Source organism: Emydura macquarii, unplaced genomic scaffold (genome assembly GCF_026122565.2).
Source record: "Emydura macquarii macquarii isolate MOO-44397 ecotype Brisbane River unplaced genomic scaffold, CSIRO-AGI_Emac_v2 contig_1477, whole genome shotgun sequence".
NCBI lineage: Eukaryota > Metazoa > Chordata > Testudines > Chelidae > Emydura > Emydura macquarii.
Window position 1 is genome coordinate 4024274 of NW_027131614.1, and position 12946 is coordinate 4037219.

Consider the following 12946-nt stretch of genomic DNA (forward strand, 5'->3'; position numbering starts at 1 on the left):
CTTCTTTATGGACTCTTAATTCAGTGTGTAAATTTTACTTGCCTCGTGGATTATTTAAGTGACAGATAATTAGGTGCATTAGTTTAGCTGTTCATACACTTTTTCAAAGGAATCTGTATAAACTTTCTTACACTACTTGTACATATATAATGACCAGTCTCTAAACCCTGAATACTCTAATCTTTTGCAAAATACAACAATCCACTTAATTGGCTTGCTGAAATTGAATGCCTGGTTAATTGGAGTGATTGTTAAGGGTTAACTGAAAATGTTCATTTTGAAGGTTTAATTGAGTGTCCTGTATTTTCTGGTTCAAGGTGTGAACAAAACTGCTGCTAAACTGACAGTTTGTTTCTAATGGGCTGGGTAAATTAAGATGAGTTTCCTATACCATAGTCAGTAAGATGAATTAACTTTTAAATCGTGAAGTAATGTAAGATCAGTTAGTTATTTTTAATGTATAGAAATGTCTTTGAACTGGAAATATCTTGTGTTTTTGTTTCAAATATCTATAATTGTAAATATTACCACCAATTTTACAAATTGTTAATCTGCGATGGACTTGTATTTTGAAGCAAAATACAGTATCTTTCCCAAACATTTTACAGCTGACTTTTAGATCTCTGAAAAACAATAGAACTGCTGACACAATCTCAATTGTAGCATAACAGTAACTTCACTAATATGCACCATCTTACTTTTCAGTTTAATAGGACATAGCCCTGTCTAAAACGTTCACATTGAATAAGTCCACTGAATCAGTGGTTAACTGCATGTAATATTGAACCAAAAATATTGAACCAACTCTGAGTTGGATGGGTTCATTATTTAGTGAAGACACACAAACTTAAATCAAAATTGCTCATTACTGGTGGCAAACTTACTGCTAACAGTAATAGAGCAGTACGCTAGATGCCAAGACTTGTAGCATATTCTGCACTAAATTGATATATTGCAGTATACTTTAGCCTTACACATTCAAACTGGAGAGAGTTCACTGTGAAATTCAATAAAGTACACATGCAAGGATTGCCTTGCAGGGTGGGAGCCTACTTTGTAAATCCAGTGTTTACCTTGCAGTTGGCTACATAAATGTCAGTGGTGTGACATGGCAAAAATATTTCAGTTGTGTTATGGTGTCATAAATGGTTCAAAGCCAAGTTACATATTTAAGAAAAAGACAAAAGTACTATTTTTAACGTTCATTAGATAGCTCTTTGGGGAATCAGTACAAAGAAAAACAACTGTAATCTTGTAACCACTGTATATTTTGAAAAGTAAAGTCTTAAACTCAGTCCACTGGAGTTACTGGCAACTAACCTTGAAATTTTCTTTTAGGCTTTTTGTGAAACTCTGGAGGAAACTAATTACCGTCTCCAAAAAGAACTTATTGAAAAACAAAGGGAGGTGGAAACATTGAAGAAATTATTAAATGAAAAACAACTTCATATAGATACTATAGAGAAGAGAATTAGGTATGTTGTGGCTTTAGTATTTTGAAAAATTCAGAGACTGATGTTAGTAGCTATCCAGATACATCAGTCAAGTGGCTGCTCAGAAGACAGTGTTTTAAATAATGCTTTCTCATATATTGAGAGCTAGCTAAAGAAGTGTTCTGTGTTTTGGTTTTTAAATCATTTTATCAGTTGTACTGTTCTACCCCCTCTAGATCAGAGAGAACAGGTAAGAATGTTAAGTATGATCTTGTCTTTGCATCTGCAATCCTGGGTGTGTGGCATGCCTTCCTGGAGGTGAGAATGGTGGTATATTTAGTTTGCTTTAAAAGTTATAAAGTTTCCCTATATTTGAAAGCTTTTGACATGGCAAAATGATTACTTGATCTGTTCTTGTGGTTTTATCTCTTGTAGTTCATGTGTTAATGGTTTTAACGTTATTGCTCTGAGAGGCCTGGCATGCTGCAGCAGATAGAGAATTTGTGGTGCTGTTTCAAAGCTCTTTAAATCAAAGAAAAAGTGGCAGAGCTTCATAATAAAATTTTATGGTGCATATCTGCTAAAATGTGCAGCAGTCCCAGGGGAGGTGTGTTGGAATATTGAGAGTTCTGCAGAACCTGCTGAATCTATCATTCTGGAATTTTGTTTGGAAAGAAATAAATCCTCAAAGCCATGTTAGAAGCTTTAATAGCTCCAGGGATGTGTAGTATGGCATATACTAAAACAATGAATATGGTGCTGGATGCATGATTTGAATTTAGTCATTAACACAATAAGAAACCTTTGAGGGAATGTGACTGCAGCTGTTGCAAAAAAGATTAAGAAAACTCATAAACAAGTCACAATAAACAAAGCCACAGTAAACAGTCACAATAAACAAAGATATAAATATTATGCTTTCTGTAGCTTAATTTTCAACCAATCTTAAAATAAACTCTAGTAAGATTGTTTTCAAATAAATTTTAAATGTTTCCCATCCAACTGCAGTATCTTCTTTTCATAATTCTCTACTTTGAAAGCAACTTTATCTTTTTTTAAAAAGTAGAAGTAGGGATTAGAGGAGATGTATTCTTTGGAGAGGACAAGAAAAGAATAAATTTGACTAAGGTGGAGTGAAGAAATGGAGGCAAGAATGAGAAGGGAATTAATGAATAGTATGAAAAAACACACAAATTTGTACTTTATTCATATTATAATTAAGTGCCAGATATATTTTCCAAACAGCATATGCTGTGGTGACAACCCATATTGTCATGTCAAAATATCCATTTTTAGCCAGACCCTGTCATCCAAGAACTTGCCACTGACCTGGTAACTTTTGTCCCACCATGCTTCAGGAAAGACTCATTACCTTTCTCTGTTTCATTGTTAATGGAACACCATCCTGCTTAGGCAAATTTGTGTAAACTGTGTGTCTGTTAAATTCACCAATACCACTTAATTTCCATCATTGGCAATTTTCTATGGCCTGTGTTGTACAGAATGTCAGACTAGATGATCACAATGGTCCCTCCTGACTTTGGAATCTGTGAAGGAGAACCTTGAGAAATATTCTCTACATTTCATCTACATTTGCTGCTAATCCCTTACCTGAAGTCACAGTCCTCTATTTGAAACATCAGAATCATTTTGTGATTTGAAGGACAGAGGATTAGCTTCAGGTGAGGAATAAGCAGCTGGAGCCGATGAGTTAGCTGCTCAACATCAAAGGTCCCGTGTAAACAATGGAACTTTCTAATAATAAAAGAAACAGGAAGAGGAGTAAGTAGAGGGAATGATAGTTGTGTCTAAACAAAATGTCCAATTTAAAATGAAGTGGCTCTTCAAGTGCTGATTCACTGCTGAATGTTTTGCCATAAGTATATTGGTTGTGTTCTACATAAATGTCTCTTTTTAATTTGCTGTAGGGATTTGCCTTTAGGAAAAGGGAAAACACTTAGAATGTCGGGAGAAGAGAGTGAGTGTAGTGGCGAGGTGGAGTCCTCCGCAATAGAGGCAGATCAGAGTGCTTTGGGAGACGACAGCTGGTAAATGCAACTTTATTTTTAAACTTAAAATACATTAAGTACTTGACTGTATAAATATAGTACTCAACTTTGTAGCATAAAACCATTTACTGCCACATATTAGCAGCTGTACAAGGTGTTTGATATGGACCCTGGGGAACAGGAGGTTGTAGACTTGCAGTGGGTAATAGTTACCTAGTTTTGCAAATGTTTTGCAGATAACAGGCATGAAATTAATATAGAGCATCAAACTGGTTTCTGTATGATGTACTTATTGATTTGTTGTTGCAGCTTTGATAAAGAGACTCATGAGGTGTGCTGGAGTAGCTCATTGGCTGAAAACTCTGTACCAGAAATTGAGGTTGCTGAAGTAGCATATACTGCCGATGAAGAGGAATAAATTAGCAGCGGCTGTCATCACCTTCAAAAGTTTCATAATGTTTGGAACAGACTATTTGTAGGTAAAAATATGCAGTAACTGTAAAGAATTTACAGCAGAGAGCAGAATGCACACATTGATTGTTTACATAAACAAATCCTTACAAATTATTGACATAGGAAATATACTCATTGCTTTTTTTCAGTTTTTATCCAGACTTTATATATTTAATATATTATAAAATCTAATTAGGGCTGAATTCAGCTATGTCTAGATTCTTAAGTACTGAACACAGAAGATCATGATGATTCGCTAGTGTAGTGACTAAAGCTATGTATATATTGTCACCAATCACATTACTCTAGCATGTGACATATCACACGTTGCTACAAATGTGACACATGTAATGTGTTCATCTGCTTGATATTTGTTTTTTCACATTCTTATATAGCCATAAATTAATGCTCTTTGAAGTAAAGATGAACACAACGTGGGTTTAATAAAACTATAGGAGCTACCATGTTTTTAAAGTTCTAAATTAAAATCATTTATCTGGAATTTTAATGCAATAGAATAAGAAAACTTGCAGTACCAAAAGAAAAGGATTTATGAAATGGGATTATGACTGAACATTTTTAATAAAAAAAACCAAACAAACTTGTAGTTGTTGCTGAAAGGACTGAGACATGGGAACCCAAACAAATTGTGTGCGTTCACCCCATTGTAGCATGTTGCAATAGTTGATTCAGTAACACGTCTTTAAAATCCCATGACACCTTTGTCACACACCCACTTAATGATAAAATCAATGACTTTGCCTTTTATCCAGAACACTACCTCTTACCAATGCATACATGTTTTGATTTTAAAAAAAAAATAATCTAGATTATATGGAGATGACTGAATGACTTGTTTAAAAAAAAAAAAAAAAAGCCATATTTTTTCTTCACACGCATAACTAGGTTGAATCTAGTTGCAATGTATTTTTGTTTCAATATATTGTACACATGAGAATATTGCTACAAAACATTCTATAGCCTATTTTTCAAAATGTATTAAACCAGGTGATGCACTTTATAATAATTAAGATTCATTTGTGCCAAGTTAAATTGGCTAATTTCTTTTGTGAAAGGGGAGTTGCAGGGAGGGAGAGGATTATGTAGTGCCTTTTTGTATTGTACTTGTTCATTACTACAGAAATTTGCTATAGTACTGTGGGTCAGCTTTAAGAAATCTTTCAAACAGCTTGTTTCTGTTCTGTACTTATTTACTGAAAGTGCCTTGTTTTCTTTTGCTTTTTCAGTGGGAAGAATGCTTCCCCCTCACTCCCCCCTTATCACTTGCTCCTTTGTTTAATACTGTTAATATGCAATGTCTGTGTGCTGGAGTTTTCAAAGCTAACTTTGTATTTCAGGCTATATATATAATCTTTATTCAGAACTGTATGAACCCTTCTGGGGAAATAAAACTATGAACATCGCATCAGCTTTCTTTATCTGTTGGTAGTAAAGATTTTCAGTATCTTGTGAGAGAAAAGTATAAAAATCTGTCTGAAAGACAAATCTGCAGTATCTCATTTTATGTCCGACAGTTGTGTAACTTCTAGTCTAAATTCTAATTGTCATCTTTGTACCAAAATTTAATGTCTGCATGAAAATGTGGGAATGCTGCACAACGTATCCGGAAACTTACTGTACTTCTGCTGAAGGTAAAATAAAAAGTGATTAAACAGTTTGAATATGCTGCTGGGATAGCCTTAAACATCCAAGGGATTCAATAAAAACTTTACTGACTTTTTGTACTATTTACATATCTCTTTTTGATAACGTCATCAAATCCCAGGAAATGTCACTTACATGTTTAAAAACAGGGTTGAACTAAATGTACTAAAATAGTATTTGTTTTAGGATTGGTAATGTTTTAAAATATATCTTGAAAGAATTTCACTGATCATTTAGACCACTCTATTTTAACATTCTCCATCTGTTGATTTACTATCTGTCTTTACTCATTTTATGAATATAAGCCTAAATACAAAAATTTTACAAACCAGTTCAGTGGGATAATCCAGAGGAGGAAGAGATCTTGTTTTGCCCTGCCCTCCTTAAGGATTGTAGTATGCCTCTCTTCTTATAAACTGGGCTTTAATTGCCATATCTTGAGTGCAATCTTCATTCCCTTTAAGTACATTTCCAATTGGTACCTCTCAGTTGTGGACTGACACAGTAGGCTTTTAATCAATTATTCATACAGTGCATTTCAAATGCACTGACTAAGGTTTCCCTGTAATAGTCAGTTGTGGCTAAACAAAAAATGCAATTTGTGGAGCCAAATACTTAGTATCATTTCATGTAAATCCACCTAGCATACGCTATGGAACTACAATGTAGTTACACCAATGATGGAAATAAAAAGTAATATCTTTTGGAGTAGTGCAACACAAAGTCAGCTTGAACATAACCAGCAGCTCGTTTTTATACCTATTTGTTTCTCTAAAATTCACTTTTTGTAATATTCTTTTCAACCTCGAGCATCATTCTTTACCCTTATTTCAAACATTATGATTTTAATGGAGCAAAAGCCAACTGGCAGTGGTTTCATTTATAAGGATTAAATTGTCAATTTTTTGTTTGTGCTCTCAACAATGGATGCAGCACTCAAATTGAATTCAGAGCGGAGTTAACTAATTAGATGTATTACCACCCAGAAATGGCCTTGCCTCTATTTTCATAGTTGACACGTATCATCTACTCCAACGTGCAGGTTGTTTTCTATTAACAACCTCTAGCTCCTATTGCCCCCAGAGCCAATATTCCTCCATTCTGTGTTGATTCTGATTACTCCTTCCTACCTGAACCACCTCATGCTTATTTAGTGAGTCTTGCTTTTATTTCAGACTATTTCTTTATCAGTAGAAGGGTGGATTTCTGTTTCTGTCCTCTAAAGTATTTGCCGATCCTCCCAGTTTTGCATCTCTCTAATTTGATTAGTGTACTCTACTGCATCCTCTAAAATAAATTAAAGAACAGTACTGGAGCAAGAATGGATCCCTGTGCAACTCCACTTCGTACCCATCCCACTTTGATGATGAACCATTAATTACTAATGAGCAAAAATGCTTCTTTTGGGTCTGCTCAAAGGAGGGAGGCAAATGCCCAGTGAAACGGGGGGCTCAAATTTACAGGAGTGGAGTTTATGCAGTATGATCCTCCCTACAAGCTCCTGCTACCTTCCCTCTGAGTCATCTGTTTGGAACTCTTCAGCATTTAGGTGGTAGTGTCACAGAATGGGGGGTATATGTTGCAGTCACTTTATGTGGCAGGCCCTCTGAGAATTTCTGAGAATCTACGTGAGAGTACTTCTTAGAGCAGTGATAAATTCCATTCCCAGTTTGGCTTCTACTTCTTTCTCTTTATTGGAATGGGGATGGCAATAGCCCAGAGCTTCAAACCAGAGACCAGTAGCAGTATGGCCAGCAGTTGGTTGTATATCTAGGAGAACTGATAGTAAATGAAGCTTTCCATTTAAAACTTCATAAATGTTTTCCTGAGTTTTTGCCTTTTTCATGAACATTTTCCAAAGAGCTTTAGTTACCAGTGAAGGGGAAGTCTGGGAATCCCTGCATAAGGTACAGTGCCCTGAAATCTGCCACTGGGAGCAGGGTATTAGTTTGTTTGTAGGGATTATCAAACTCTGTCCACTGTGGAGGCCAGATCGCCTAACCCTCACATGTAGTCACTAATCTCCCTGTGAGCTAATGTGTTGGCTTTTCCTTGGATTTAATGTCAGCCCTTCTTTGAATTATTTCCCCTCCCCCTTCATCCTTTTTCTCTGTCTCATCAGTTCACCTGCAACATCCTGGAGCTATTTCCTTCAGATATCTGAATAGTGCGGTAGGACATAATGTTCATAGTTAAGTACTTTACTATAGAGCCTGAAATTTGGTTTTTAAAAATTCTTAGTTATCCTGACCTGTACCATTACATCCACATTTCTCTTACTTAACCCTGGACACTGAATAACGTGACCACTTAGAGTAGATGGAGACAGGTAAATTCAATTAAATACTACAACATGCTATAACAAGTATTGTTCTGGGTGAACAGTAGTTGGAAAAATTCCTGGTGAGCAAAGCTTTTCAGCTGGTTTTATTTTCAGCTTTGATTTTTATCTTTCCTTTTAAATTAGCAGGAGTCAATTGTTCTTTCTAGCAAATGAGAAAGTGTTTTTGTCTGTCTACCCGTGATCTCTCTAGCTGTGCTTCAGTTTCCCTTTAAGAGGGTGTATCGAATGATTTGCAATCATGATAAACTCTTCCTATGGTATTTCCTTTATCCATTACATGTAGACTTTTGCATTCCAGTGGGATTAGGTTCTGCTGTATCCGAGTTTGTCATTCAGAAACTTAGACCTGGAATCATGGAGTTTCTGTGTCTATAAAACGTTAATTCTAACTCTAAACCCTAACACCCTGAGCATTTCTTTTTATCATGTGCTTCTTTGTCACAGCCTTGTTTTGCAAGGCACAACTCCATATTTGGCCATTTTCTTGTATCTGTTTCAAGGAAAATAACCCAAGCAATGGTTTTTAATATTTTTAGAACTTGTAATAAAATTTGACCTACCCTTTTTATCTATGCGAGTGTGCTATACTGTCCCTTGAGTTTCCCTGGTATGCTGTGTGGTATTTTTGAAAAAGGCCAGTACTTACGTACAGCTCTAGTTTAAAAAACAAAATCCTCACCCCGAAGAAACTCTACATGATGTGTTCTTTTAAAATGTCTCATTTGAGTCTGCAGCTGATCAAACTATCTCACTTACGGGAAATAGTGTGTATGCCTGGCAACAGATTCCTCCTGTTGGCTCATAAAAGAGTTTCCAATTGGATTTAAGACTAATGTAACAATCGTGGGCAACTTTGTTATATATTAAAAGAGTAGAAATGTTGCCTATCATTCCTAAAACACATTAGAAACTCTTCTAAAATCCACCATCTCTAAGTCCCAATGTCCAAGTGAGACAGTAAATACAGAGAAAGGCATAAGTATGCATTGTTTCTAAAGCAATCCCTTTCCCTTGGTTGGCACATTGCACAAACCCTCCAAATACAGTCATATCTACAATATCAAAATACACTTTCCAAAACCAAACAAAGGAGCATCATTTAATCAGGAACAAGATGGGGTTTCGTGCAGGCTGCCTATGCTTCCAGCAGAAAAGGCTTTTGAAAGTAAGTGTTTTGAAGTGTCATTTAAAGGTGGCAAGGGAGGCTGAGGCAGCAGTGCAGGAGGAGTGAGTTGATTACAATGTGTGCCTGCAGTGTAGCTCTGCTAATTAGCTCCCATTGAATATAAATCAAAGGGGAAGAAGTTTTGCTTCCATTGTCACTGGGAGATCCAAGGGCAGATTTAGCTTAAAATTAGATTGGCCTAAAGAACAGCAGCTGGCTCTAAAATTAAAATTCATGCACAACAAAGTGTGTGTAGGATGTTACTGGATCTCTATTCACAGCACAGCTGCTGTTTCTTCTTCTACCCCACCCCCAAGCAAAAAATATTCCAACTCATCTCTCCCTTCCCTTCTATGTTTGTCTGTGTGCATGCACTCAGACCAAACTGCTACATGTATTGCATGACAGAGCCAGGTAATGGGATGCTTGCTTTGTTAAACCCTTTCATCCCTTACCTTGTTTACTTACTCTTTATATAACATCCCCGCCCCACTGTTTGTTGGACTAGACACTGCAAACAGCAATAGACACTCCCATTATTATTTGTACTGCATAGATTCTAGTGCGCTTTGAAGCTATGTAGAAATAATCAGCATGGTCTTTGGGGATGAATGAGACAGATAAAAAAGCAAGCCTAAGGAGAGGGATGAAAGGTGGGAAGGTCTGAGAGGTGGGGAAGATGTTCAGGCCCAGCCAGCTCGGAGTGCTGCCCTGCTTGAGAGGGAAACTTGAACCTGCCTTTTCTAGTCCCATATTATTAGTTGTGCCTGGACCGCAACCCTCCTGTGGGTTGGGGAAATAAGGGGGAGGGACACTTCTGGCCAATCTGTACCCTGGTGCTTCATGAGACAAGCTTGTGGGGGCAGCAGGGAGGGCATTCATCCCTGTATCACAGTCATCATCCACAGTTGGCCCTGTCTGTACTTGGGGAAATTGGTGCACTAACTGTCATGTCCAGCTCTCTGTGGCCATGTTACTTTTACATTGTAAGTTTCCCCAGAGTAAGGATTTATTTATGGCTGTACAGCATCGAGCACAATAGGGGCTCATCTTGCATGGGACCTTTGGGTGCTATAATCTAAATGTTTTCTATTAATAATACTGCTCTGCACTTGCAGTGTGCTTTCCACCCAAGCACCTCAGAGTGTTTTCCAAACATTAGTTTATTATATTAGCCCCACTTTGCAGACAGAGTAATTGAGGAAGCGAGCGATTGAGTCACCTGATGTCACAGCACATGCTACTGCTGACTCTGTCGACTGTGTACAGGAAAATTGTCCGGGGAAATCTTGACTGAATTTTAAATGCCTAAATGTTCTTGCTCATAAATTATTAATTCTGGATTTTATTTCTTACCTTACATGCCTGTTCCATCTCTTCCCCAGCTGGTGCTGGTTCTACAGATTAATAGTATCTAACAAGCGATGCCACAGATATTTTTCTGTCATGTTCAGCATGACTCTATATATCAAATACCCTTTAATTATTTCCTTTTCCTTTTATAATTATACAGGTTTGACAAGCATGGCTCATCTGGCTTGTGTGTAATTGGCACAGGTTGTATGCTGACTTTTTTCACATCGCATTACTGTTGTTGTATGTAAACCTTTTTTTAAAATAGTTTAAGAAAGAGTTGTGAGCTATGGCAAATTCCCTGTATGGCTTCATGAGGCAAACGTCCAAGGGCTCCTTCCCTGCCTTTGTGTGTAGGTAATCCCAAGCACACTCAGTGATAATTGCAGCCGGGTTTTGTGATAGTCAACTCATGATTTTAAGGCTCGCTTCTTTTCCTTCTTGTTTACTTCCTATTTATATAACAGAAGTACTCGGAGGTCGCAACCGAAACTGGTACCTTATTATGTCAAGTGCCGTATATGCATATCATGAGAAAGATTCCCAGCTCTGAAGAGTTTACCACAAGCATTTACTCGTAAGAGGAAGGCATGTCCAGTGGTTAGAGCACTAGCCTAGGACTTGGGTGATCCAGATTCAGTTCTCTGCTCCATCACAGACTTCCTGTGTGAGTCAATCAGCTTCTCTGGGCATGTCTACACAGGGATAAAAGGTGCATGGCTATGGCTGGCTTGGGTCAGCCATGACTTGGGCTCAGGCTGTCGGGCTAAAAATTGCTCTGTAGATGTTCGGGCTCAGGGACCCTCCACCCTCACAGCTCAGGCTGCAGCCCAAACATCTACAGAGCAATTTTCCAGCTCTGAAGCATGAGCCCCATGAACCTGAATCAGCTGACTGGGCCAGCCACGGGGTTTTTATCCCCATGTAGGCAAATGCAAAGTGCCTCAGTTCCTCATCTGTAAAATGGGGACAACAGCACTGCCTTACCTCAGATAGATGTTGAGAGGATAAATACATTAACGATGCTGTGGAGCTCAGATACTGCAGTGATGGGGGGGATATATAAGTACCTTAGACAGACAGACAAGCAGCATATCACTGACCTAGGTTCCTTTTAGAATTAGCCATAAGCAGCTAACGTAGCGATTAACTTGGTTTTGAGCACACTTCATTTTCCTAGTGTAGACCTAGCCTAAAAAGCCTTGTCCAAGTCTCCTCAAATTTGGTTTAAAAGAGAAAAACATTAACAACTTTTATGGCAAAGAGCCAAAAGTGAGGAATTTGGGTTATTTTGGAAGGAGGCTGTTATAACTGAGTTGACATAATTATGGAGTTGCTGCTGCTACGCCAATTACTCTGGGGGCCTGCACCTCCCACAAGTTAGATCTGGCTACCCTGACCCTAATTTTAATAAATAAAATGGTAAAAAGCAGCTCTTGAGGTTAAGGGCTACCAAATCAATACACAAACCGCTGTGCAGCTAAGGAATATTAAACAGTGAAAACTTGAGCTGGTCCTTGTTACTAATTAACTTTAAATTTTACACTTGAAAGAGTCTGTACATGCAAAGAATTCTCCCAGATGCCGCCAGGCATAAACAGTCTCTGCACAAAGCCTGAAAATATTTATATCCTTTATTTAGCAAAGGCTTTGCAGAGGCTGACATTTTCAAACCTGGCTATTTAAAGTTAAGCACATAATTAGTGTCTTGATTTTCAAATGAGCATTCCCTGTTCCCATTGCAGAGCAATCAATCAATCACAGAAGAGTAAGAATAGTCCAAAAGATAAGGAGACAAAGTCTTTTCTCTGAACTGTGGAGTTCTCAGATATTGTTTCCTGCACTCACTGTCCCACCTGGCATAGAGAATGGGAGGGGGAGGGGAAGCAGGTCTTGACACAGGCAAGAATCCACCCCCCAGGTTTCTAGGCCCACTCCTCAAAGCTGTTTAGACTCCTAACTTCTGTTGAAATCACTGGGAATTGGAGCCTAAATACCTTTGGGGAGCTGGGCCTTAGTGCTGTGTTTGGGTAGGCTACATAGCACGTGCTGTGAGCCAGATCCTCAGATCACATGAATCCATATGGCTCCACTGACAAGGATCTGCCCTGCAGTATTTTCTAGTGACGTTTCTTTTGTAAAATGTAAATAATAGTGTGTTATTAAAAGTGTATCATAGCACATATAGGAAGTGCAGCACAACCAAGTTCATGTTGCTAGACCCCATCCCTTCTGGAGTTTCTAGAGGCATGGTTGATTTTTCTAGGTCAGAGGAACCCTGAACGAATGCAAATTAGAATTATTTTGCTGACAAAGCTTTGAAACCATTGGGAGCCTAATATTTAAATCAGGTGGCACCCGCAGAAGTAAGAGACGATCACTGCCGCCCATGTTCAGCTGTTAACATTTGAAGCTATTTTCCTTTACTTCGCAGCCCACATGTAGGTCAGCGGTAACCCAATCCATTGAATCTATTCCACTCACATCCACAATTTCTTGCAGGTACTTTGTCTGAGCAGCAGTG

General features: G+C 38.0%; 1 protein-coding gene across 4 annotated transcripts in view; it reads left to right on the plus strand.

Annotated features, from left to right (window-relative positions):
- The window catches only part of SNX16 (sorting nexin 16), a 29255-nt gene extending 23623 nt beyond the window's left edge, over nucleotides 1-5632 (plus strand). For 3 of the 4 annotated variants that reach the window (XM_067553548.1, XM_067553549.1, XM_067553550.1), the window contains exons 6-8: nucleotides 1339-1475; nucleotides 3362-3481; nucleotides 3752-5632. In XM_067553548.1, coding sequence (XP_067409649.1) covers nucleotides 1339-1475; nucleotides 3362-3481; nucleotides 3752-3860 — 366 coding nt within the window. In that variant the 3' untranslated portion in view covers nucleotides 3861-5632. The remainder of the gene's footprint in view (nucleotides 1-1338; nucleotides 1476-3361; nucleotides 3482-3751) is intronic. The other variant, XM_067553551.1, reaches the window with a different exon arrangement.
- The last annotated feature ends 7314 nt before the right edge of the window (nucleotides 5633-12946 follow it).